A 25,377-nucleotide genomic window follows, 5' to 3' on the forward strand; every position below is an offset into this window, starting at 1 on the left:
AAATTATTATATTCGACCTCTAGACACTCTCTCTGCCCTTGCGTAGGCGGGGTGGAATCTGCGTCTTCAAAGACGGTGGGGTTTTGATATTTTCACTCTCAATCGTTATATCTTCCAAGTGGTTTTAGAAACATCTGTAAATGATTTTTATATTGTACGTTTCATGCAAACTTCGCGAGTTGCTTAAATGGTGCTTTAATTGATAGTTTATACTCTTTTGTTCCTACTAAAATATCGCTAGCAATGAATTTCTACAGCATATTATATATATATAGTGTAAGGGGTTAATAATCGAAATACTGGGTCTTGAAAGATTGCTTTTCATTGTTGATTTCTGTATGATTTATATTCCTCGGTCATCTGGAGGGCGTCATAAATTGAGCACGGCAATACTTCAAGCCGGCCCTCATTTTAGCACTCTACAAAGCGCAGGTCTGGCCACATATGGAGTATTGCTGTCACCCCTGGTCTGGCGCACCCCAGTATCAGCTCGATCCATTTGACTGCAACGCAGAGCAGCTCGAATTGTTGGGGACCCAGTGCTCAGTGAACGGCTGGATTACTTAGCGTTGCGTAGAGATGTCGCTTCATTGTCTGTCTTCTACCGCATTTATCACGGGGAGTGTTCCGAGGACCACCTGTTTCACCTGATTCCTGCCGCCGAATTCCACCTTCGCACGACACGCCCCAAATTAGGATATCATCCCCAAAATCTGGATGTGTGGCGATCCTCCACAGTGCGGTTTTCAATGAGCTTTTTTCCACGTACTACAAAGCTGTAGAATGAGCTTCCTTGTGCGGTGTTTCCTATACGACATGGGTACCTTCAAAGAAATCGCGTACACCTTCCTTAAAGGCCGGACAGGCTCCTGAGATTCCTCTGGTGTTGCAAGAAAAAATGTGGGCGGCGGTGAACACTTAAACCCCGTACGCTCGTTTGTCCTCCTTTTTCATACAAAAAAAGTACCCAATAGACTTTTCACACGTTATTTAGAAATTAAAACAACTAGGTATACACAATATATTAGACATTAATTCACTAACAAGCATGAACCATATACTTAGAATCGTTGAATATTTTTAGCGGGATGACTTAGGCTGAGATCTATACTTAGACTGCTCAGACTTTACTTACATAAAACTAGCTGAGTTCACACTCAGATAAAACGCGAACTTGAAATGTGCATTGGGCAATCTTAGCTTAAGCTCAACGTTATATCAGCTGTCAAATGATGATTAATACGAAATCAAAGATTATGCCAAGCTTACACTTAGCTACGTTTTATTTAAGTCTGAGCTAGCTTTACGTAAATCTATGTTCTGCCTAAGGTGTGTCTGTTTATGTGTAGTTTTGCAGTCTATCTGCTCTATCTTACATGTTTCAAAACGGTTTGTTAATTTGCGTGTAATCTTGGTTTCTTTATTATATTGAAATTCAAAAAATCAAGAATTATGTCGCTTTTCATTATATCCCACACCTATCTAATCTTTACACGTACCGGTACTACGTGCAGCAATCAGTACTTAATTAATAACGCATAATCATTAGTTACCTACCATCATTAGTTATAAGATCCGGAGGCGACAGCTAGTACTAATTAATTTTTTTTCTAACTGTACTGCTGTAGTAAGTACTACTAAGTTGCCATTTAAAATCGTTTTTACTTTACAACGCTCAGATGTACAGAGTCCTAGCCGCATTGTCAAAAAATATAATATTATGGTTTACAATGCTATATATTATATATATACATAGTGGGAAAATGGCAAACAGGACTTAGAAAGGGACATTGGAATTCTCTTGAACTCTTACGAATAGAAAGTAGTCTATTTCTGACATAAAGAGGGACACTCAAACGCGTTTCGATCGTGGGAACATCTACCTCTTTATGTATCAGATATATTATCCAGGTACATCGAAGTAAAATATTACCTTAATCTGAAGCATAAACATGTCGTTGGAAATTTATTCCTCAGCAACGACAATACATACCAACATACACTTCTAATAATATATCGTTGGAGAGGTCTTGATGAGAAAACCTTAAAATCGTTGAGTGGTCGGGATCAAAAGCTACTCCGGTTCAAACATTTCCTATAGAGTTAAATTGAAAATGAGGTTTGTTCGTTCAGGCTTGCATACATGGACATGAGAGACGTGAGTGACGATCGGGTCGTCACTAAAATCAGATCACGTGAGTTGATTGGTTGGTTATTGATTATATAAATGATTTGAGTTTTCTTTAGTGTTAATTCCGCCAATATTTGTCTTTAAACAATTCGACACGTGTTTCGCCTCTACACGAGGCATCCACAGGACGTGTTGTCTCGCCAAAATCTGGCCCGGAATTAACACTAAAGCAAACTCAAATCATTTATATAATTATGGATTTCCGCAAAGTAACGCCTACTTCAATAAATTTTCTGGTTATTGATTACAATACCCGTACAAAACATACGTTATTTGAACTTTATTATTTAAATAAACAAGGCCCCAATAATAATAAATTTGAATGATATAAGCCAGACAATTTCGCAATGCAACCAAACGAAACACTATTAACCCATATACCTCGCACCTTCCTCTTCCTACTTACGTAACATTTGGAAAGTGCACATTTATCTGTGGCAATTTCTATTGCAGTTGCAGTTTCCTTTATTCGTGTTTTAGAACATCTAACGATGGAGGAACTGTTTTTGAGTAAGATACAAAAATAATTTAATCATGTAGATTTGTAGATCAAACGACTTATTCAACGTTTGTGGCAAGAAATATAAGAAACTCATTTGTATTAACATTTGTAGCTTTACCATTTTAGAATTTCAATATACCCTCCAATATGTGTTGCTTACAGAAATACAGTTCTTACATTCGACTCTACCTAAGTTTGAACAAAAGTAAATAAGTTACCAGAAAATCTCAAAGAGTTGTGAGTAGTCTCCTTGCGCGATGTTTTCAGGACGATACGAAATGAGTACCTTCCTTCAAATTAGCACGTACACCTTCCAAAAACAACTAATCAACACAAACAACAACAAACAACTTATTACCGACTGACTTACTCTTAAAATGGATCGGCGTCAACAGATGGTCCACTGCATCAAATGTTTCAAATATTATGTTCTACCGTTTTGGACTAACATGGGAAATCAAAGTGTGCTGCATTGATAACACATATCATATTTAGGTCGGCTTGACAGATTCGATTTCCGATCTATTTTTACGATTTATAATCCGAATTCCTAAATTTAATACACAATATCCTAAGTACGTGGATGGATTTTCCGTTCGTAAAGAACCAATCGAACTCTGCGAACGCGATGTAATTATACATTTTGTATTTGGGACCGCCACAAACGTACGGACCTATTCGTTTTTCCAATTCGGATCGGATATCGTAACGGGCGTATTAATAATTTGGCGATGTCTGAAAGGAGGAACTATGACCTTTTAAGCTTTCGCTGCGTCTGCTAATTGTTATGCTCTTGTTTCTTCACGCCGTGAACAACGAGTGCCGCTAGTGAATCACCTACTTCGTTACTCATTGGTGAGGGGGGAATACCGATATAGCAAGTAAGTGAAAATGGCCATCTGCCAAGAAGTTTCTTTGTTTTTAACTTGGTTTGATTAATTATTATACTTTTTTATAAGTTTTTTTAAATCACAAAAGTCTGTTGGTTTCGGACTGCTGGCTATCATGTTAGAGGCGCCATTTTGTTCCCAATCACTTGACCTTAAATCTGTTTAGTAAATTGTTAAACCATAGCCAACGTGCTAGCGGTCCTAGAAATAAGTTAAAATCACACTTCTAAGAATACTTTACCCTTTCATCACTATATTCTGTGACTAATCGTCTTATTAAAATTACTTACTAAAATAATAGTTTAAAAAAAACTAAAGAACACGCTTTATATAAAATTCAACTAAAAAATAGAAAATAATTTTTAATTGAAAATAGTGTAAAAATTTTTTAAAAAGATGTAGAAGAATTATTATTTTAATAATATCTAAAAAGCACCCCACGCTTTTTTTATGATGAAATATATAATATTTTTTTACACTATTCTCAATTTAAATTTATTTTCTATTTTTTAGTTGAATTTTATATACAGCGTGTTCTTTAGTTTTTTTAAGCTATTATTTATTTTTCATTTTTTAGTTAATTTTTTTAGATTGAATGAAGGGATTTTAATATTTGCGAATAAAAATATTTTAGTTAAATTAAATGATCACTTAATTCAGCTAGCCCGAGATCCCCGAACTAGCTCTTATAATAATTAGCTCAGTTAAATCACGCATTAATAATTTATAATGGAAATATAAATTCACCGATATCTATTCGCTCCTAAACGAATTAGATACTTTAATTTTGTGGAACTGTCTTGACATGTCGCGCGTTTCCTTTGTAGTTTACAATAAATTACTAGATGGCGCTTATTAGTGATTTATTTATTTAAAAATGATATAAATTAACAAAAATCATATTTTACAATTGAAAAATTGAATAATTTCAAAATCGCGCCCAAAGAAGTCGGTTACAAACATACAAATATACAAACATACAAGTGACGCTAATATAAAGCGTGTAAAAAAAAAACTTTCCTGTTTATACTATCCGCATAAAATAATAACACTGATTCTTTAAAGTACGTCACGCAAAGAGTATATTATAACATAAATATGTACATATATATTACTTACTTATGTATAACATAGCATTGGTATGCTTATCATTGGTCGGATTTCAATGATTCTAATCTTCAATGTTAAATTTCTGGTCTTAGGTGCGCTTTACTTTTAGTCAATTAATGTTTGTGTAACCTTTAAAAACTATATCCTTATAACGAAACCTTGTTATATTAATATTTAACCTATATGAATAGAAACCTCGTCATTGCTTTTCTGTAGTCCCTAAAATACATTAAGCAATAATGCCCGTAGGAAGCTTTTTTTGAACACCTTCATGTCTGAGTTGTTTTTTTTTGTGTCAGCCTTGAGCGGCCGTCTTATGATGGACTCCTCTCTAAGAAGCATGAACAATTGTGATCACTTGCCGTAAGGTTAATGTCATGCTTATATATGTCCTGTTGTTTCTTAGAAAGTTGTAACGGACGGGTAGATTTAAAGGGAACAAGTGCCGAGACAGTTTCTTTACACAACCTAAACTAAACCTAAACCTAAAGGATTTGTAGAATTGTTACTGTTTTCACACAGCTTTAGATAGATAGGTTTCGTTCGGTAGACTGATAGCCAAGGCTGTCTACTCTGAATTATTACTTTTTTATACGCTTTATATTAGCTTCACCTGTATATTTGTATATATGTTTGTAACTTGTATTTCGTTCAAACTTTGTAGATTTATCGAGGACCGATGACATTACACTAATTTGACTAAAAAATGAAAAATAAATAATAGTTAAAAAAACTAAAAAGCACGCTTATATAAAATTCAACTAAAATATAGAAAATAAATTTAAATTGAAAATAGTGTAAAAAGATATTATAAAATAATAATTCTTCTACACCCCACGCTTTTTTTTACAATAAAATATTTTTTTTTACACTATTTTCAATTTAAATTTATTTTCTATTTTTTAGTTGAATTTTATATAAAGCGTGCTTTTAAGTTTTTTTTAACTATTATTTTTATCTCAGGACTCAATTGTAATTAAACACTGTACTAATGTCCTTTATCAGTTTTGGCGTCTCTAAAGGTGGTTCTTACTTTAAAGCCAATGAGTCTAACGTATTGAAACCAGGGTGTGGGTATCCGCCTACGGAGTCTTTTAACATGGACCTTGCCCATGATTGTTACCTGTTGGTCAACGAGCAATGTGACAAGGTAGGCTAGGATTCATTTTGAGGCAATTATTATTGAGAGACTGATTTCTTTGATGTTATACTTCTTTAGGCGCGTTATGGAAAAATGATGAGTGTGAAATAATAAGATGCGCGCGCATCACTATAACAAAAAAGTAACAGGTTGAAGTTGTTTCCTAAAATTTTCTGACGTTTGCGTCATTCGTTATTTTTTTTTCGGTTTTTTCGTCCATTATTAGGACAGGCAAAGAGTTCAAGCCCATACAGCCGTATTCATTATTTAATAATTAATTGTCAAAGCCATCTTTGAAAGATTTTTAAGCAACCGTAGAATAGCACGATGAATAAATAATTTTAATGATTTTAGCTTCGTTATTAGGACAAAGAAGTATAACTTCTTGCGTGCATACATAAGTACTCACACACTATTTTTTATAAATTTTTTCGATGTTGCTTCACAACATCTCTAGCGCGTATTATTTTTCTTACCACCCGATCATCCGCAACGGCAAATAAAAGCATGATAACATATTTGTCATAGATTCATTAACGGGAGTCTCTTGTACCATTTGCGTCCAATCCGTCCGCTGGAATTATGAATTGCCTGTTTCTGTTCTGAAAATTCATATTTCCATGTACTATATGATAATGTCACATCGTGTCGCCGGCGCAGTATTAACATCCACAATTACAAGCACGCAATGGAAAGGCAGAAGTTGTTACGTAACGCCTCAGCGGGCACCTTGTGTAACCGGCAACAGCGCTCTGCACTCCGCGGTGAAAGAGCCTCCACTCTCCAGTGCTGTGCAGTTCTGCAGTCGGTACGCTCGTGGTTAGTGAACGGATGCCACAAGTTACCACCGGTAATGTCGTGCGCCGTACAATCGTATCGGGGAGTGTGGTGAATTATCGTGCGCTGTAAATGTTTGGATGCTGTTCTGATGTGCGATGCCGTCTGAATGATTCGAGTTTATATTAGTATGGGATTATTTGTCTTGTATTGGAGTTTCTTGTCAGTTCTTATACCCATGTCAAAGCCCCGTGAGGATCTAATGTACTTTCATGACGTTTACCAAGTGTTTTTGCAATGTTATGTTATTTTCACTCCATATATTTTTATTTCTATTCGCTGTAGCCTGTAACTTTTTATGTAATGAAATCTGTACTTGGAAATATGTACTTGGAAACAGTTTAGCTTTGTATGTTGGAAAGGAATATAAAACCATGCCCAGTGGGTTAGGTATTATAGTATGGGGACTTTCTGGCATCTTTCACAAGCATGGAGCATCTACATCCTAATGATTATGGACAGATAAGTGTCGTAGTGAATTAAGCTTTCTTCGCTATCATATTGTTATAAAGTTATATTGGATTTTTTAATGTTATTATATTTCTGTGTTTCACGATATCACCTAAAATGATTTAGTTATGCTTGATTTGTCAGTTTCGGGACTTCGTTAAAAATTATAATGTGACTGTTTAAAAATTCTGTATCGTGTAAATATTCCTAACATATGACATATAATTTCTAATAACACGTATCTCAAGTGCTTTTTTTATACTCCTTGATAAATATGTTATCAATACGGTTTCACTGTGTCTGTGCTCTGGTTTTCTCTTAGACTTATATTACTAGAAATCTGTACTTTTATAATGTGATTAATAGCAGTGTTGTTATGGATATATAATTTCGGATCCGGATATGGATATGGATATTGGTAAAATATAATATCGGTTTCGGTTACGGTTATGGATATTAAATTATTTCGGATTATCCGATAGTTTCGGTTACGGATATTAATTTTTTAAGGAACTGTAACGGGAGAGGTGTCGAATTCCAGCGGAGTGCACAGTTAATTCGTACGAGTGTAGTATATACAGTGTAGTTAGACACCGCCCTATCCGAAACTATCCAAAACTTTTATTTCGGATTCGGTTACGGTTACGGATTATTTTTTATTTCGGATATCCGATAGTTTCGGTCACGGATATGGATATCCATAACAACACTTGATTAATAGTTTCTATGCCACTACCAGTTAAAAGTGCGGGAAGTAAGTAATAAAGTTATTTCCGACAGCATTCTATACTTGGGATACCTTATTTAAAACAATAGCGTAAAAACTTCAACATTAATCATTGCATTGTTTACTAATTAAACGCTAAAAACTTTTTGCGGTAAAGTCTAAATAAAAATTGCACAATGAACATTTTCTTAATAATACTTGCTCCGTGTTCTACGCACAATAACAAAGCCAAAAAATTTATAAAGTCATAGATACATAGATGCAGGCACAGTGTTTTTACTGTTTTATAGCCTCCACATGCACGACCTTGCGGGCAGCAGTATTTTGAATAAAATAGTCAGTAAGGATATATCATAAAACGAGACCTGTTGATTGGCAACTATTATTAGAGATAGAGAAAAAGAAACGGCATATTTGGAAGGTAGACTCGCAATAAATAAGGAAAACATCGTATTTATTGTGCTGTTAGTTATGTGGAACAGGTAAGCTTAAACTGATATTTATAACCCGTGATTTCAATAAATATGTTCACAATATAAAAAAGCTCTTCGACGGGCAATTAGAGCAACCTTGAATATATTGGCGCACAGAACGGACTCGCCGATAATTCGTGACCAATTTTTTGAATTTTCCACGTGTGAGTTAGTTAGTTAGTTAGCTACTGCATCATCATCCTCATCATCAGTCGGAAGACGTCCACTGCTGGACAAAGGCCTCCCCCGAAGATTTTCACGACGATCGGTCCTGCGCTGCAAACATCCAACGTTCCGGCAATCTTGACCAGATCTTGTTGTTAGCTACTTATTGGTTTAATATTCAAAATACTAACCCCCTTATTCATAATGGTCCGCTAACTTTAAACAGCCGCTAAGGAGTGTTTTTTCTCATTCTGTTCATAGGTCAATAGACGAAGACAGAGTGCGAATTAGCAATGCTTTAAGTTAGCAGACTATTATGAATAAAGGGGTAAGAAACTAATGCAAAACGTGGCTCACTATTGTGAATCAAAATCTGTTAGAGTAACATTAATCGATTTACTTACCTTCTCTATCTTGCAGTATCTCCGTCAGAGATTCTTCTCTGTATCGGCGAGATGATCTTCTATTAGACGGCTTTTTTGAAGTTATACTTCTTTAGGGTGCGCTTTGAAAAAATGATGAGAGTGAAATTTTAAGATGCTCGTGCATCACTGTAACACAAAAGTGACATGGTGAAGTTGGTTCCTAAAATTTTCTGACGTTTGCGACATTCGTTATTTTTTTTTTGGTTTCTTCGTTTATTATTAGGATAGGCAAAGGTTTCAAGCCCGTACAGCCGTACCTATTCGTTATTTAATAATTAATTGTCAAAGCCATCGTTGCAAGATTTTTACAATATTATTCTTTCTACAAACGTAGAATAAATAGCTCGAGAAAGAAATAATTTTATGGATTTCTGCTTTGTTAGGCCAAAGTAGTATAACTTCCTGCGTGCATACATAAGTACACACACACTTTTTTTAATGACGTGTCTATTAGGTGCATTGTGCAATAGTTATCAATAGGCTGCGGTCTTGTAATGTACCGCCGTAATATACGTCATTAAGGCTTATAAGAGATAGTTAAGGTATCGTGTCAACTTCCGGAGTGAGTGACCGCAATTGTCGTGACCTTATCATCTACCGATAGTCCGTTATGATGGGATGAAACTATACGAGAGAGTATTACGAATGTTTACTTGCGTGTCGCTTCAGCAAAATAATTGACTTGATGATCATCCTAACCCAAAAATAAAAAAAAAGATTAGTCAATTCACGAAAAAATGTGATTTGAATTATTTTAATTCAAGAAAAAAGAATAAACTGTACGGTTAAATAGGACTAAAGGCTCATTCAAATGTATTAAATTTAACAGTAAAATGCCAGACAGTATACTAGAACTCATTGAGCAACAAATTTTTAGAAATTTACTAAAGCTTCTTTGACAAAGACCGCTTACTTAATAGCACCTGTAGCAGATTATAATATAGAAGATAAAATAACTTCAATTCAATTATTTCGACCATTAGTCAAAAATTAACTCTTATGCCCCATTTATAATAACGATTGACTCCTGAACAATTTGACCTGGCCAGACCATACGCTATGAACTTAAATAGCATATCATCTGGATGTGTTGCATCTTCTGCAGAGCGGTCTTTAAGGAATCAGTCCGGGTCGATACGACACGGGTACCCAGATAAAGAGTCCACACCCATCTTACAGACCGGCAACGCTCTTGTGATGTCGCTGGTGTTGCGAGGGTGGCTGATCACTTACCGTTTGTTCGCTTGAATTTCTGTAGCATATTTCTTAAAGAGGAGGACAATCGAGCGTACGGGTAACAAGGGTTTTTTTTTACAGTTAGGGACGCGACGAGCAGGACCTTCAGCTGATGGTAATTGATACGCCGTGCTCATTACAATGCAGTGCCGCTCAGGATTATTGAAAAACCCAAAAATTCTCAGCGACACTACAATTGCGCTCGTCACCTTGAGACATATGATGTTAAGTCTCATTTGCCCAGTAATTTCATTAGCTGCGGCGCCTTTCAGACCGATACAATTTTTAAGCATTACTGAATGCTTACAAATTACTGCTTCACGGTAGAAATAGGCGCCGTTGTGGTACCCATAATCTAGCCGGCATCCTGTGCAAAGGAGCCTCCCACTGGTAAAAGGGTGTCATTCATTGACCACAAAATAAAGTACTTAGAGCGCCTAAAGTTTTAACCTTAAAAATATCGTTAAATGCATCGTTACTTAGTTATGACATCATGAGCGGCAGTTTTCACATTTATTTATTTATTTATTTATCAAAGATACAATGCCACTTTACTATAAAATTACAAGGAAATGCTTTAGATAATCAATTATTACATCTACTTTGTGAAAACTGAAGTCATTGAAACGCGTGACCTCAAACGACATAGTATCACAGACAGATTTAATTGAAAAACCACGTCTCGACATTTTCCGTACAACCGCACACGTAGAATATGACGTACGTATTTTTATAATGTTTACACGAATGTTTTATCATATTAGTAGGTCGATGCTAATAACACTATTATTTATTTTATTACATACATAAAGTCATGCAACTTCCATCATGTACTTATGTGTTTATTTCGCACTGTTTATCTCTTATCAATTATTATTAAAAGAACAATGAACGAACGACATCCCCGCTTCAGTTCCAGTTTTATTTCTACAATTGATTGGGAAAATAATAAATATACAAATGATTTGAGTTTTGTTTAGCGTTAATTCCGCACTCGGTGCCAGATTTTGGCGAGACAACACGTCCTGAGGATGCCTCGTGTAGAGGCGAAACACGTGTCATTGTTTATAGACAAATATTGGCGGAATTAACACTAAACAAAACTCAAATCATTTGTATAATTATGGATTTCCGCAAAGTAACGCCTACTTCAATAAATAATAATATAGCTTCAACTCATTAATTGTACTATGTAATTATTACTAACTGATTGTAGTTTTTTTTTAACCAAGCATAGAGCATACTGCCACCTTAAAAGTCCGGCTGAGTAAAGAGGTTGCTCTTTTTGCGTATGTTTCTCCATCGTTGATAAAAAAAAATAACAATGACAAAACTTATTTTTTTTTTGGCCCCAAACTAGGCATAGCCTGTACTGTGGGTTCAACACAACGATATATTTCATACAATATACATACTTAAACATACATAAATACATATAAACATCTATGACTGGGAAACAAACATCTATATTCATCATATAAATGATTGCACCTACTGGGATTCGAACCCGGGACCTCTAGCTGAGTAGCCAGTTAATGAGTACGTCGCGCTCCACTGGCACTTATACTCCGTCTACCACTGTCGGTGATGCTAATGCGATGACACAGATACGAATGGCATTTGAGTACGATACGCAAAAGATCCCTAAAACAAAGAAAGAGTATAAATCAGATGGTGCATTTGGTCTATCAATGTAGTGAGCATTATTTAGTTACAATCTTTTGTTTATACTTTAAGTGATAGAAAGCTATTAATATAATAGCAGTTAATTTATAAAGCCGTTAATAAAATTATTTTAATTTTTGTTATTATAAAAGTAGTTAAATATACATGAGTGTTGCACATAGTATTATAGTAGTTACTATTAAGGCCACACTCTACTTGCCATTCTACACCAGAATTTTAATCATATTATCGGGCTACTTTTTGTGATGTGGACAGCCAGAAGGGTCAACTCAGACTTACTTTTCAGATTAAAAAAATGTAGACTTTCAGTAGAACAATTCAACATTCAAATCGTTTGATTTTACACGGGTGAAGTGACAGTTGGACGGTGTCAAACGGAGTATTGGTATTAGGGTAAAGTTGACTCGGATAGTGAAAGAATTTCTGAAACCGCCAATTCATTACAATCTAACAATTTAACATTTGCATTGAAACGTAAACAAAAAAGTTTCAACGACAAAACGACGATGTTGTAGAATGTAGATGACTATATTAAAAATTAAGTAAAGCTAAACTTCTCGTCCTTCGATGAAGTACCTAGGTACTTCATATAAAACTGTGCAAATTTCGTAAGAGACCTTGGTTTCTCTTAATACCATGTTTAGATGATATCCGAATTCATGTCTTATGTTACGATACAGATTGGGATTGGAGTATTTTTTTGTACCATATTACTTACATATACTTTAACGATATTTTCATGCAAAAAAAACCGCTGAGTTTCTTGCGCCCATTCGATTCTTCTCGGATTTATTATTTACTGAGGTTTCAAATAGGTGGTTCGTAGTTTTTTCAATATGTAATTTTAAATCCTATTTTGAATTTGAATTCATGCAAAAATGCCGGTCGAATTGTAGCTGTCATTTAAGATAGTGAAATATGATATACATTCATTAACTATGCAATATATTGCACCATGAAAAAGTAATCTCGTATAAACAATGGTTATATCAATTATCAACGTGATTAACCTGAAAATTGTGCTGATAAGTCTGGACTGACATTTTTGATCGATTTGAACGGTTGAAATACAGTCGTTTATTTGGAAAGTTTTGATTATGTTTCTGTCATTTTAATTGCTATTCAAAGAAAGCACTTCTGGTATCGAAATACTTCCCAATCACTGGTTAGGCTTAGTAGTTTGTTCAGTAATTAGTTATTTTCCTCAATTAGAATAAAATAAGGAAGAAAACTGTGGCATTGTCTTTGATGGTTGTATAAATAACGGCAGTAACTTATCTATCTCAAGATCGGAGTAAATTAAACAATGATACGATAGAGGAGGTCATTATTGAGTTGTCAATGATATTTATATTTCGTATCAAATTTCCCTTCGACTTTGTCTACGAAAAGCTGACAATACAGAACAACACTTGTGTTGTTTTACGGCGATTTGATTGTGATAACAGTATGTATTATAATTTACTGTTTGCCTTAGTGCAATCGGTGCAAAAACAAACAGTTTTTACCAATTTTTATTAAGTACGACGAATTCGTCCGCAGACCGTACGACGTCTAATGAAAAGTTGTGCAAAATATTACAGATATTCTACTGCATTTACCTACAGACTCATTTATGCCTGAACGTATACTTTGAAAATATGAGATAAGCGTTGATTACGCAAGTGTATCAAAATACAGCAGAAAATATTTGTACGACTGTAGTGTACTGTGCTGATGCCATATTTGTGTTGTAATATACATAATTCTATTTGGATTCTCGGTTTATATCCACGCAACTTGAGCAAATAAGTAGTTGTTTAATGAGTATTTTTGTGGCAAGTAGTTATAAATATCCGGGTTCTTGATGTCTGGATTAAAAAAAAATTGATTTTGTAACTGATTCCAGTAAGTCGTGACGTTTGAGTATTTTCTTCTTATTAAATCTCAACCTTGAAAATATATAACTTCTGAAATTCACATGTGTCATTTTTGACTAAATAAAGCAACTTGATTTGATTAGGTATTTGATAAGGCACAGAGATCGAATTTTACATCAAATTCAACACGGTTAAACTCAAATACATAACATTTATTATCTCTTTTGGAATCTATTTCCCTGGAGTGTACGTGACCATTGCCATATTATTATATCACGTTCTAAATACAATTCGCTTTCGGCACCCGTTGCCGCAAACGGTATATTCACAGTTAACACTTAGGTACTTCGAACAATGACAGTTTAAATTGTACGCCCTGTCTAAGGTCTAGCAATAATTAACTGTTTGTTTATTTTATTAGCGTTGTCGCGAAGTGTTGTGTACTTAACACTATTGTTTGCGTTTGGGACTAAACAATCGCTCAGAACCGAGTACTCAGAGTTTAGAATACGGTGCGAATTGTGATGTTATTATGTTACACATTCTTAGAAACGTACTTATAGAGCGCACTCGTGTTTAGGCGTGTGTTTTTTTTTTAATATCTAACCCAGTCTATGTTCTGTGACAATTATTAACCTGAAGTGACAATTCGATGCGAGACAAGCTACGTCTTACACTCGGGATTAGTGTGCGTGAAATGCTCTAATTAGAGGTTGGTTCTAAAGTCAATTTTGTTTCGACGTTTTCACAGCTGTCATAGTCTATGTAGACGTCTAAATGATCTAAGAATATTTCTCAATTTTGTTTTCGTTTAATTTTTTAAGTCTTTTATATTTAGTTGTACTGTACTTATGACGTCATAAATGAACATATTTCTCTCTTTCAAATAGTGTCGATGTTGTTGATTGGTAGTAGTTGCATTGGTTTTGACATTTGAGTGGGGCGTTTCTTTTTTGTGTTATTTGAATTGAACTTCCTGTATACATCAAACTAATCTTAAATTAATTGACGATAGCGGTCTTTCAAATAGTGTCGATGTTGTTGTGGTTCTACGCAGTTCAGTATTGGTAGTAGTTGCATTGGTTTTGACATTTGAGTGGGGCGTTTCTTTTTTGTGTTATTTGAATTGAACTTCCTGTATACATCAAACTAATCTTAAATTAATTGACGATAGCGGTCTTTCAAATAGTGTCGATGTTGTTGTGGTTCTACGCAGTTCAGTATTGGTAGTAGTTGCATTGGTTTTGCATTTGAGTGGGGCGTTTCTTTTTTGTGTTATTTGAATTGAACTTCCTATATACATCAAACTAATCTTTAATTAATTGACGATAGCGGTCTTTCAAATAGTGTCGATGTTGTTGTGGTTCTACGCAGTTCAGTATTGGTAGTAGTTGCATTGGTTTTGCATTTGAGTGGGGCGTTTCTTTTTTGTGTTATTTGAATTGAACTTCCTATATACATCAAACTAATCTTTAATTAATTGACGATAGCGGTCTTTCAAATAGTGTCGATGTTGTTGTGGTTCTACGCAGTTCAGTATTGGTAGTAGTTGCATTGGTTTTGCATTTGAGTGGGGCGTTTCTTTTTTGTGTTATTTGAATTGAACTTCCTATATACATCAAACTAATCTTTAATTAATTGACGATAGCGGTCTTTCAAATAGTGTCGATGTTGTTGTGGTTCTACGCAGTTCAGTATTGGTAGTAGTTGCATTGGTTTTGCATTTGAGTGGGGCGTTTCTTTTTTGTGTTATTTGAATTGAACTTCCTATATACATCAAACTAATCTTTAATTAATTGACGATAGCGGTCTTTCAAATAGTGTCGATGTTGTTGTGGTTCTACGCAGTTCAGTATTGGTAGTAGTTGCATTGGTTTTGCATTTGAGTGGGGCGTTTCTTTTTTGTGTTATTTGAATTGAACTTCCTGTATACATCAAACTAATCTTTAATTAATTGACGATAGCGGTCTTTCAAATAGTGTCGATGTTGTTGTGGTTCTACGCAGTTCAGTATTGGTAGTAGTTGCATTGGTTTTGCATTTGAGTGGGGCGTTCCTTTTTATGTTTTAATTGCATTGAACTTGCTTGCTTTTAAATCAAATTAATCTTTAATAATTGACGATAGCGTTGCGGTGACTTTGATTTTATAATAATTTGAGTGGAATACTGTGGACGAGACTTTATCGGACTCGAGTGATATTATGCATTCTGTCGCTGCGCTGTGAACATGCCAAAGTGTGTTTGGGATCTGATGGACCTCGTGCCGATGAATTACAAGTGGATGGAGCGATTGCGGCGATGCGGAAAAACCTTGCTGCGGCGCCAGAGACGACTGCTGAGACGGATCAGGAAGGTAACCGCTTATCTACGTTCGTTAATCCCTCATAAAAATGGGGGGAGGCCAACTTACCTGATAGTGGATATTTTACGGAATCTACCAGTGGGAGTGCAACAGAGCGCGTATCAAATGTTCACCTCGCCAGTTATATTCTTAAGACTATCTTAATTGCTTGGTTTTGCCGGTTGCCTATACCGGTTCTCTGAGTTTTTCACAAGAGCCTATACTTTTTGAAATTAATCTTTTTTTTTTTTCATAAATTAAAGCCTACAAGTACTAGAAAAAAATTACAAAAAAACCGATTTGAAATGCCCTCAATCTCAATCAATCCCTAATTTTTTACGCTTAGAATCAAAATAACTTTTCTTATGTCGATTACATTTTGAACGGTTTGAACATTTGAAAAGAGTAACCGCAATGTGTCTTTCCAGCTCTTGTGACTCTTAGAGAAATTTTCCAACTGGTGATGCGTTGTGTAATTAAAATACAATTCTAGTAAAATACCTACTTTTAGTTTAAAATTAATTTAAATGTTATTTAATAATGTAATTTAAATGTATATTGTAATAATATATCGTATCATTACAACCACAGTACAGAATATGCCTAGTTTGAGGCAAGGTGATTAACAAGCTGCCCCGAAAACGTTGTTTTGCTGTATAAATTAATGAGAAAATTTTAAGATTCCCTTATCACTTAAGGCTATGAAAAATAGATTACGACCGAGTCTCAGACCTACCAAATATACATATAGAATTGAATAAAAATCGATCAAGCCGTTTCGGAAAAATATGGCAACTAACATTGTGAAAGGAGATTTTTATATATATACTAGCTGACCCAGCAAACGTTGTATTGCCGATATTAAAATCGCGATACAAAAGTAACTGTTGATCGTAGATGGGTGAAAATTTGAAGTTGTATGTATTTTATAATGTTGACTCATAATCAAAAAATTAAAAAAAATAATGTCAAAAAAATTAATAAAAAAAATCATGTGGACCACCCTTAACATTAAGGGGGATTAAAAATAGATCTTGTCCTATTCTCAGACCTACCCAATATGCACTCAATATTTCATGAGAATCGGTCAAGCCGTTTCAGAGGAGTTCAAAGTTTTACACCATGACACGAGAATTTTATATATTAGATATATTGTATTATTATGTAATTAGGTAGGTAATTACTAGTAACTATATTAAGAGTAACAGATCCGACTATTTCTTGATCTGTTACCCTTTTTACAATGTAGGATCCTAGAAAACGTAAGCAGCATATAATTATTATGAACATTGAATTCTAAAATCAACAGCAAATAATATGGTCGTATTTGTTTACGCGATCAAATAAAACATAAGCTTAATCAGTTTTATTGCATTGCATAATGCATAAAAATAATATTAAATACGTCATAACATTGATTGTGGCCCTAAATATATTGTCAATACAGGAATTCACGAAATCGACAAGGTTAGATGTTTCGTCAGTTTTTGTTTTGTTTAAATCCAAACTAGTCGATGGATCGGGAAACAATTTCATGTCCAATAAGGAGATTTTCTCAAGGTCTATATGACTAGCTTCTGTCCGCGACTTCGTCGCATTAAATCAGTATTATCATTATTTCAGGATAATAAAGCACAATTTTAACGTTTATTTTCAATCAAATCAATTGATTCCAAATTACAATGGGGCAATATTGAAGGATTGGCTAATAGACTTAGTTCTGCAGCATACGCGGTTAAAAATATTAGACAACTAGCTGACCCGACAGACGTTGTTCTGTATATAATAAATAAAGTAATGTTTCTTATGAATTTGTCATCAATTTTTAATAATATATATCAATTTGTAATAATATATCATAACATCAAGAATTACTTCGTAAAATATGCACCCTGCTGTCGTAATGAAATTGTTTCACAGCAGAACTGTCAAAGCGTGCGTCAATAAATTCTCTCATAGAAATTATGTATGGACACATCAAAGGAAAAACAAATTTGTTGTTTTTATTTGATTCCGAGCATTTTCCTATTTATTCACCTTTTAAACCTTCTCTGGACTTCCACAAATAATTCAAGACCTAAATTTTCCAAATCGGTCCAGCCGTTCTCGAGTTTAAGCGAGACTAACGAACAGCAATTCATTTTTATATATATAGATTAACCGAGCGACTTAGATACGGCTCGAGTAGTTTACAGTATTATGTCTTTTGGTATATTGCTATGGGACAATGCTGCCGATATCAATACCATCTTTGTGCTGCAGAAGAGGGTTATTCGCGCTATTTATAACCTAGGACCTAAAGAATGATTGAGAGAAAAATTTAAAGAAATAAACATCTTGACTGTTGCCTCTCAATATATTCTTGATAATGCTATGTGTGTACATAGGCACATAAGCGAATTTGCTAGAAACTGTCAGAGCCATAATGTTGACACCAGAAACAAACATAAACTTATAATGCCTACTACTTCGACTAAGTCGAGTTAGTAAGTCTTTTGTGGGGGCGTTGTATATGATTTTACAACAAGCTCCCAGATAATGTTCAACAATAAATCGTACGAATAATCTACTCAAATAGACGTATCTCAAAAAGGACCAAATCGTATAATAATAAGTCTTGATCTATTTTTAATTGGCGATATTCATTATAATGAGTGAAGATGTAGACAAGGACATTATTATTTTCGGTTTTGACCTTAAAGTATAAGGCTTGCGCGTTATGCAAAATATGACCCACTATCCGATATTAATCCTCGTTTTTATTACATAAAATGTTATGCATACGATAGTTCGTTGGCACAGTTAACCTCAGATTTTTATCATTGCAAGCGGAACGCAGCAAAAGAAATATTTTTTTTTTTGCAAATGTTTTTATTGATAATGTACCTATTTACCGTTGATTTAATTGAAGTTATTCTTCTCATAATTTATTGATTATTAATGTTTTAGTACACCGTATTTTTATGGATCGTGTATATTACCGGCTGGATTAATGTAACAATGGTGTCCTTTTAAAATACAAAATTTTAATGATTCAGCGTTTATCTCTTACCATTGCATTCAAAGCTGAATACATTATTGTTTAATTTGGTTACTAACATTTCCTCTATGTCTTTTTTTGACTTTGTGTTTTTTCTCATTCTTTATCTCTGAACCTAAAACTACAACCTGAAGAGTCACTTGAAAACCATTGGGTCCAAGTGGATTGGAGAAGCGTAGGTCACCTTTAGGATTGATTTTGCTTGATTAAATATTTAGTATTATATATTAGTATGAATGTGTGCTTCGTTGCACATCTCCTAAAACAAACACCTTTCTTAATCCTTTTTATCTTTGTATGATATAAACCTGTTTTGCATGGCCGTATCTTCGGAGTGACTCTTCATTGTTGTCTATTATTACGATAATGTTATATAAATAATGATATAAATGTACATAACTGCAGTCAGTCGTGTTATCTCCCAGGTGTTCACGTAACATTGAAAAATAGCATTTTTAATAAGTTACCTTATTTTTAACCGACTTCGAAAGGATGAGGATTACGAGAGATTTATGATCCGATTTTCGGGATTCTTCTTTAAATTGATGCAGAATGTATGCCATTTGGTCCCATAAAAATTTGACATAGTTTGTCCCAGTAGTTGTCATTTTATGAATATTTTTGTTTACGTGGATGATGGAGTTTTCATTTAGTTTGATTATATATTATTAGTTTCAACCCGTTTGCCGAAAAGTTGGTCTTAGGTATTTCAGTGTCTCATAAAAGCGAGAAATAGGGGATCTATACCGTATAAGGCACGCGGAACCTTTCGTAGGCCTACCCATAACTACTTAAAAAACCGAAATCTTGTACCTTTATTACAATAAAATACTATTATTTGTATGTCCTACCTATTAATAGGTTTGAAGTCGGTGCCAAGCCAAATGTAATAGCAGGTAGGTACCTACACTCGCCACGCGTGACTTTGAGGTTAAAGGTCAAATTAAAGGTATAAGATTTCCATAAGAGGTGTATTAAATTAAATCTCTAATAATGTATTTTATACTTTGGAGTTTTTGAAGTCGATTTTTTTTATTAGCTTAATATTTCTTAATTAATCCGCAGTCATGGTCCATGCTTTTTTAGTATGTTTCTTTGTCTATTCGTTTCTATTTTATATATCAGAAGGTCAATTGACCGTATCTGGCTGTCAATGATCCTAAAAGCCAATAAAATCGCCCACAAGCACTTGCAAAATATTTACCTATATTTAGAAATCCCTGTTGAAATAGTAGAATAGCAACTTAAACATGTTTAATTTATACATATAGTCTAGAAACAATAATAAATAAAAGAAATCGTAGAGTATTCAGGTTTTGTGGAATATTGGTAGGACAAATAAAGTTATATGCAATTTTGCTGTGTGTTGTGTGTAAAGATACATCACTATTAAAACGGGTTGTGGTATGTCCAGTGTGTAATTTATTATATATCGCTTTATTTTATATCTGTCAATTATATATATTTATATTGGACTAGCTTTTTGTTTTCCGGTAAAGAAGTTTATGTAGATTTAGTTAAAAAAAATCTGTAGAGTTCGCCCAATCGTGCTATGAGTTTTAGCAGTTTGAGTAGATTATTGCTAATTACCCAAGAATAATGTAACTTCAAGCACATTCTTGTAGAAAGGAGTCATAAATTGAGTGCTACTTATTTTATTTATTCAACAAAATACTCGTGGCTGTCTCCGACGACATCAGGAATCCAGTGTTTAAGCGCTGGATCTCTTTTCACATAGACAAGAACAAAAAATGACTGCACAAATATGTGATATAGTTGTAGTTACTTTAATTTTACTTTTAATTTGGCACCCCTTTAGTGTCTAAATTTTTTTGTAACTATGAGTCTTATTGTACCTGAAATAAATGCCTTTTATTTATTTATTTTTGAGTCAGTAATTGGAACTTAATCCTAGAAGGTTGCAGAGGACTAGATAGCTGCAACTTGACGGCCATTTACATAATTCGACCTCGTTAGTAAACAGCGCATTTAGCAACAAGCATATACTCTAGGAATTAATAAAATTCCACCCATACTTCTCGTGGAAATTCCTAATCTCTTGACGTCACCGAACATTAAGCATCACCCAAACCTCGAAGTAATGATATTGAATACATTAGATGAAACGTCATGTTTGTCGTAACCATGGTATGTATATACGCATCAATGGCTATTAAGTTGATTGTTAACAAGTAAGGTACACGCATTAGTGGGTTGTTTGTGTGAATGACTAATAATGATTGCTTTGTTCGATCCGTGTGTTTACTTAATGCAATCTTCGGCCGACATTGAACCGTTGACACTATTTCGGAAACAATGTGATTGTCTCATGCCAGTGCGTATTTCTGGACACAATTGTTGATTGTGAAATGTACACGCTCCTGCGGACAAGGGAGGTTATTTAATGAGGCTACCGATTGGTTGCTTCTCCAGTAGTATCGTTTCAGTTCCGGAGGAATTCGGCTCTCTGTTTGCGGTATGTTGAGTTATAGTAACATTTTTACTGTTAAATTTTGAAATATTGCTTTACAGTAGGCACTAAATTACTATAGAAAGTTTTGTGGCAATGGCATAATTAGAGGCAGATGTTTTTTACACTAATTATTCACTATACTCGTACAATGATGACAGTAAATGAATTTCAGGATTACTTTTAAGGAACGGCTTAAAAAGTGATCGTTAATATATGACGCTGTAAAAAAAAACTGTGACTTGTCTATTTGGAGACCCTTAGATCCGATTTTTTCTTCCCATTCGTTTTAGGATTCCGTACTTCTATAAGAAATACTGGTCAAGTACATGTAGGAATTGCACATAAAGAGTTCCGTACCATTGATACAAGATTTTATGTAGAGCTGAATTTCTTACAACTTTAAAGATCTCAGCCGTTTGTGTTTAATGTGAATTTACTGGGATGAAGGGTTTTGGGTGTCGGGCAAAGCTAGGTGGACGGTTCAAAGACCGTACTGACCGATCTCTTAAGATCATACAAAATGCAAGAGAAAGAAAACGAATTTACCATGAAAATATTTTATTTTATTTTATCTCATAATACAAAAATCTTCATACATGTTTATTGATTAAGATAAGTATCATAATATGATCGGGTTTGGAGAGAAACGACAACATTTTATTCTATCTATAACCAAATATCTATTTTTATATATAAGTAGGTAAGTATAATATCTATAGATATTTCAATTATTTTAAATATGCGCATATATGAATACAGTGTTGTGTTTAAATTTCAAAACGATCGGTAAGTAACTGATATGTATTATTATTTTTCCGAAACGATACGTCATTGGCACCTTCCTTAAAGGCCCGCAACGCTCGTGTGATTCCTCCGATGTTGCAAGAGAATGTGAGAGGCGGTGATCACTTTACACCAGGTACGAGACCCGTTCGCTCGTTAGTCTTTCTTTTCCATAAAAAAAATATACGGCATGACCAGAGGCAGGGAGACCATTACAACAATTTACTAACCCAATTGTTAAGCGTGAGTATTTTAAATGACTGTTGGGACAAATTTTTCTGACTATTTCTAATTCAAATGAATTCTATGTTCACTGCCAAGGTCGAGTTTTGTTCGCTTTTTATAAAATCACTTTCACTGAAGATTAACTATCTGTGAAAGTGTAACAGAGATTATACTAGGCTTGATATGATACTTTTTAACATTGAAACTAACTCATACTATTAAAAAAAATAACCATCGGTCTTTTTATAAGTGTATTGTACTTATCACTGCTATAACTTCTAATATATATAATTCTCGCGTCCCGTTGTTTATTACCAAACCCCGGAACGGCTGAACCGATTTGTATGCATATCGGGTAGGCCTGAGAATCGGCCATCATCTATTTTTCGTACATAATTGATAAGGGTGACCCCAAAATATTTATTTTTTTGACATTTATTTTTATTTTATTATAATTCAGCATTAAAAATACATACCCGTCTACGATCATCACCTATTTTTGTATTGCGATTTTAATATTATTCTATTCTAGGCAATACAACGTTTGTTGGGTCACCTTGTATTATTATTCAAAAAATATGCATCGGTTCCGCTAACAAGTATTTGAGCCAATATATAGCACACTTTGGTATCTTCTTCACTTCTAACAGATAACTTTAGTATTCCCCCGGTGCCGCCTGATAACTATTCAAATTCCCCCCTAATTGACTCTACCATAGTCGAAGAAGCCCTCCCTGCGCGTTCTAGCTCGGGCAACCCGTTGTATCTCTGGCTGCAGTTCCGCTTTAAGGCTTTGGACCAAGCCGATGACCTTGAGGAAATGACCGGAGCTAATTTACCTCTCTCGCACAACATCGCCGAAGTTTTAATTTAGAATTAGAAGCATTTTTAATTTATTACAAACAAAATACATTTTTTTAACAATACTAACAAAACTATGTCATGTTAAATAAAATAGTATTGGTGTACAATTAATAAATTTTCGTACAATTTTTATCAAGATTGAATGATTAGAATGGCTCCAACTGTAAAAGTTTATTTATTTATTTATTTATTTATTTTAGTTAGGGGTAGTTTGGTGATATTTTTCGCGCTGTCTATAAAAAATAGGAATGTAAAGAAAAAAATGAATTTTCTTCTGCTATTCTGTTGATGTAAAATTATTTTTTTGGAAAAATATAAGCTTTACATAAACCGTCAACAAATGGTTTCAATTGTACGCTATTTTGGCGACTTCTTGGGATAGCGGCCTTAAGCCGAAATTCTGGAAACGTTTCTGTGTTCTTCACTATTGCAAAATTGCGGTCGCCGAGGATTAATTACAGCATGCTGTCTTGTCGATTAAATAAAAAAATATCTTGCACTAAATCGTGATCTCTACTTTAGTATGAGGTGAACGATCTCACTCTCCAGAGACGGTATGTTTATTAAATCTTTAAGATCAACAATAGTTTACGCAGTTTAGTCACTGACGCTCTTCTCGTCCTTTCTCCTGTTGTAAGTGTCATCGAAATGAAAGCGGTCAAGTGCGCGTCGTTGAAAATGTAACAAAATTTACTTTTCAAGTTATACTTCTTTAGGCGGTATGAAAAAATTATGAGAGTGAAATTTTAAGATGCGCGCGAATCACTATAACACAATAGTAACATGTTGAAGTTGGTTCCTAAAATTTTCTGACTTTTGCGTCAAAGGGACAGGCAAAGGGTTCAAGCCCATACAGCCGTTCGTTCCCAAAACGTAGAATAGCCCGAGGAATAAATCATTTTAATGATTTTTGCTTCGTTAGGCCAAAGAAGTATAACTTCTTGCGTGCATACATAAGTACACGCACACTTTTTTTAAATACTAATGTAACAGAAACAACAGGATGCTATAGCAATATGTAAGAATTCGTAAATTTGGTATTTGTCATTTTGGCTTCCATTGTTTTAGCGGCAATAGTAACCAATTGGTAAACACGCTCTGTCAAATTTCAGCTTTCTGACTATTGTAGTTTAAGAGATAGACACAGCCCAGGGACACACAGATGAATAGACGGACGGACATTGAAGCCGAAATACATGGTCGGATTTGGTATGGCTGGACCATCGGACGGTCCGGTGGGCGCCTCGCACCAATTGGTCCGGCGTTGCTCTCGATACACTCGGGACGGTAAAAATAATAATAATAATTTTGTGCGATGGAGAATGCGTCAAACCATCGAATATTGTCCGCTACCAGACTGTGTCCGATGGTTCGGCCGTACTGAATCCGATCATGTGCTAAGGCTATTAGTAATAGGGTTGCCGTTCTCTATCCTTCGGGTACGGAACTCTAACAATGCTTTAGAAATACATACAATGTTACTAGTTTAACCATAGAAATGCACGTAATGGAAGCTATCGTTAATAATAATCTCACTAACGGTACGTCTAATAGTAATGAGCACAAACCGATTACAGCGAACATTGTTAGGGCTCAGCTGTCGACCGGCGCAAGCGAACACCGAGAACGTAGAACGGCGTGTCGCAACGCAGTCGGTACTCGGTTGCCACATCGCTTGCTACACGACCGTCGACCGCTCCACTGCGGGTCACTGATTTCTCTTTTGATATCGATGTGTTGGACGATGCACTGCTGTTAGATAATGTTGTTGTGACCGGCGCGGCTGTTTTAATGTTATGTTTGCCTGGTAGCTGATTTATATTTTATGCTTATCTTGGAGGAAATTCAGAAACATTTATTATTTATTAGCAGGTTTGAAGACAAGTTCTGAAAGTCTAAGAATAAATAAACAACAATTATTATACTATTTGTAATTGTACAATTAAATTGGGTCAAATT

At 34.6% G+C, this 25,377-nt stretch overlaps 1 protein-coding gene across 7 annotated transcripts in view; it reads left to right on the forward strand.

The window, feature by feature from the left end:
- LOC126967536 (protein fem-1 homolog CG6966) overlaps positions 1 to 25,377 on the forward strand; it is a 120,780-nt gene that overhangs the window by 74,119 nt on the left and 21,284 nt on the right. Inside the window, exons 1-2 of one of the 7 annotated variants that reach the window (XM_050812054.1) lie at positions 6,612 to 6,684; positions 15,818 to 16,045. The exons of 1 other annotated variant lie outside the window; for it this stretch is intronic. In XM_050812054.1, the coding sequence (XP_050668011.1) occupies positions 15,920 to 16,045 (126 nt within the window). In that variant the 5' untranslated portion in view covers positions 6,612 to 6,684; positions 15,818 to 15,919. Of the gene's footprint in view, positions 1 to 6,611; positions 6,800 to 14,233; positions 14,405 to 15,817; positions 16,046 to 21,424; positions 21,550 to 25,377 lie in introns of those variants that run through there. 5 more of the 7 variants (XM_050812053.1, XM_050812057.1, XM_050812056.1 and 2 more) reach the window with 5 other exon arrangements.

The sequence above is a fragment of the Leptidea sinapis genome, chromosome 13 (genome assembly GCF_905404315.1).
Source record: "Leptidea sinapis chromosome 13, ilLepSina1.1, whole genome shotgun sequence".
In the NCBI taxonomy this organism is placed as follows: Eukaryota; Metazoa; Arthropoda; class Insecta; order Lepidoptera; family Pieridae; genus Leptidea; species Leptidea sinapis.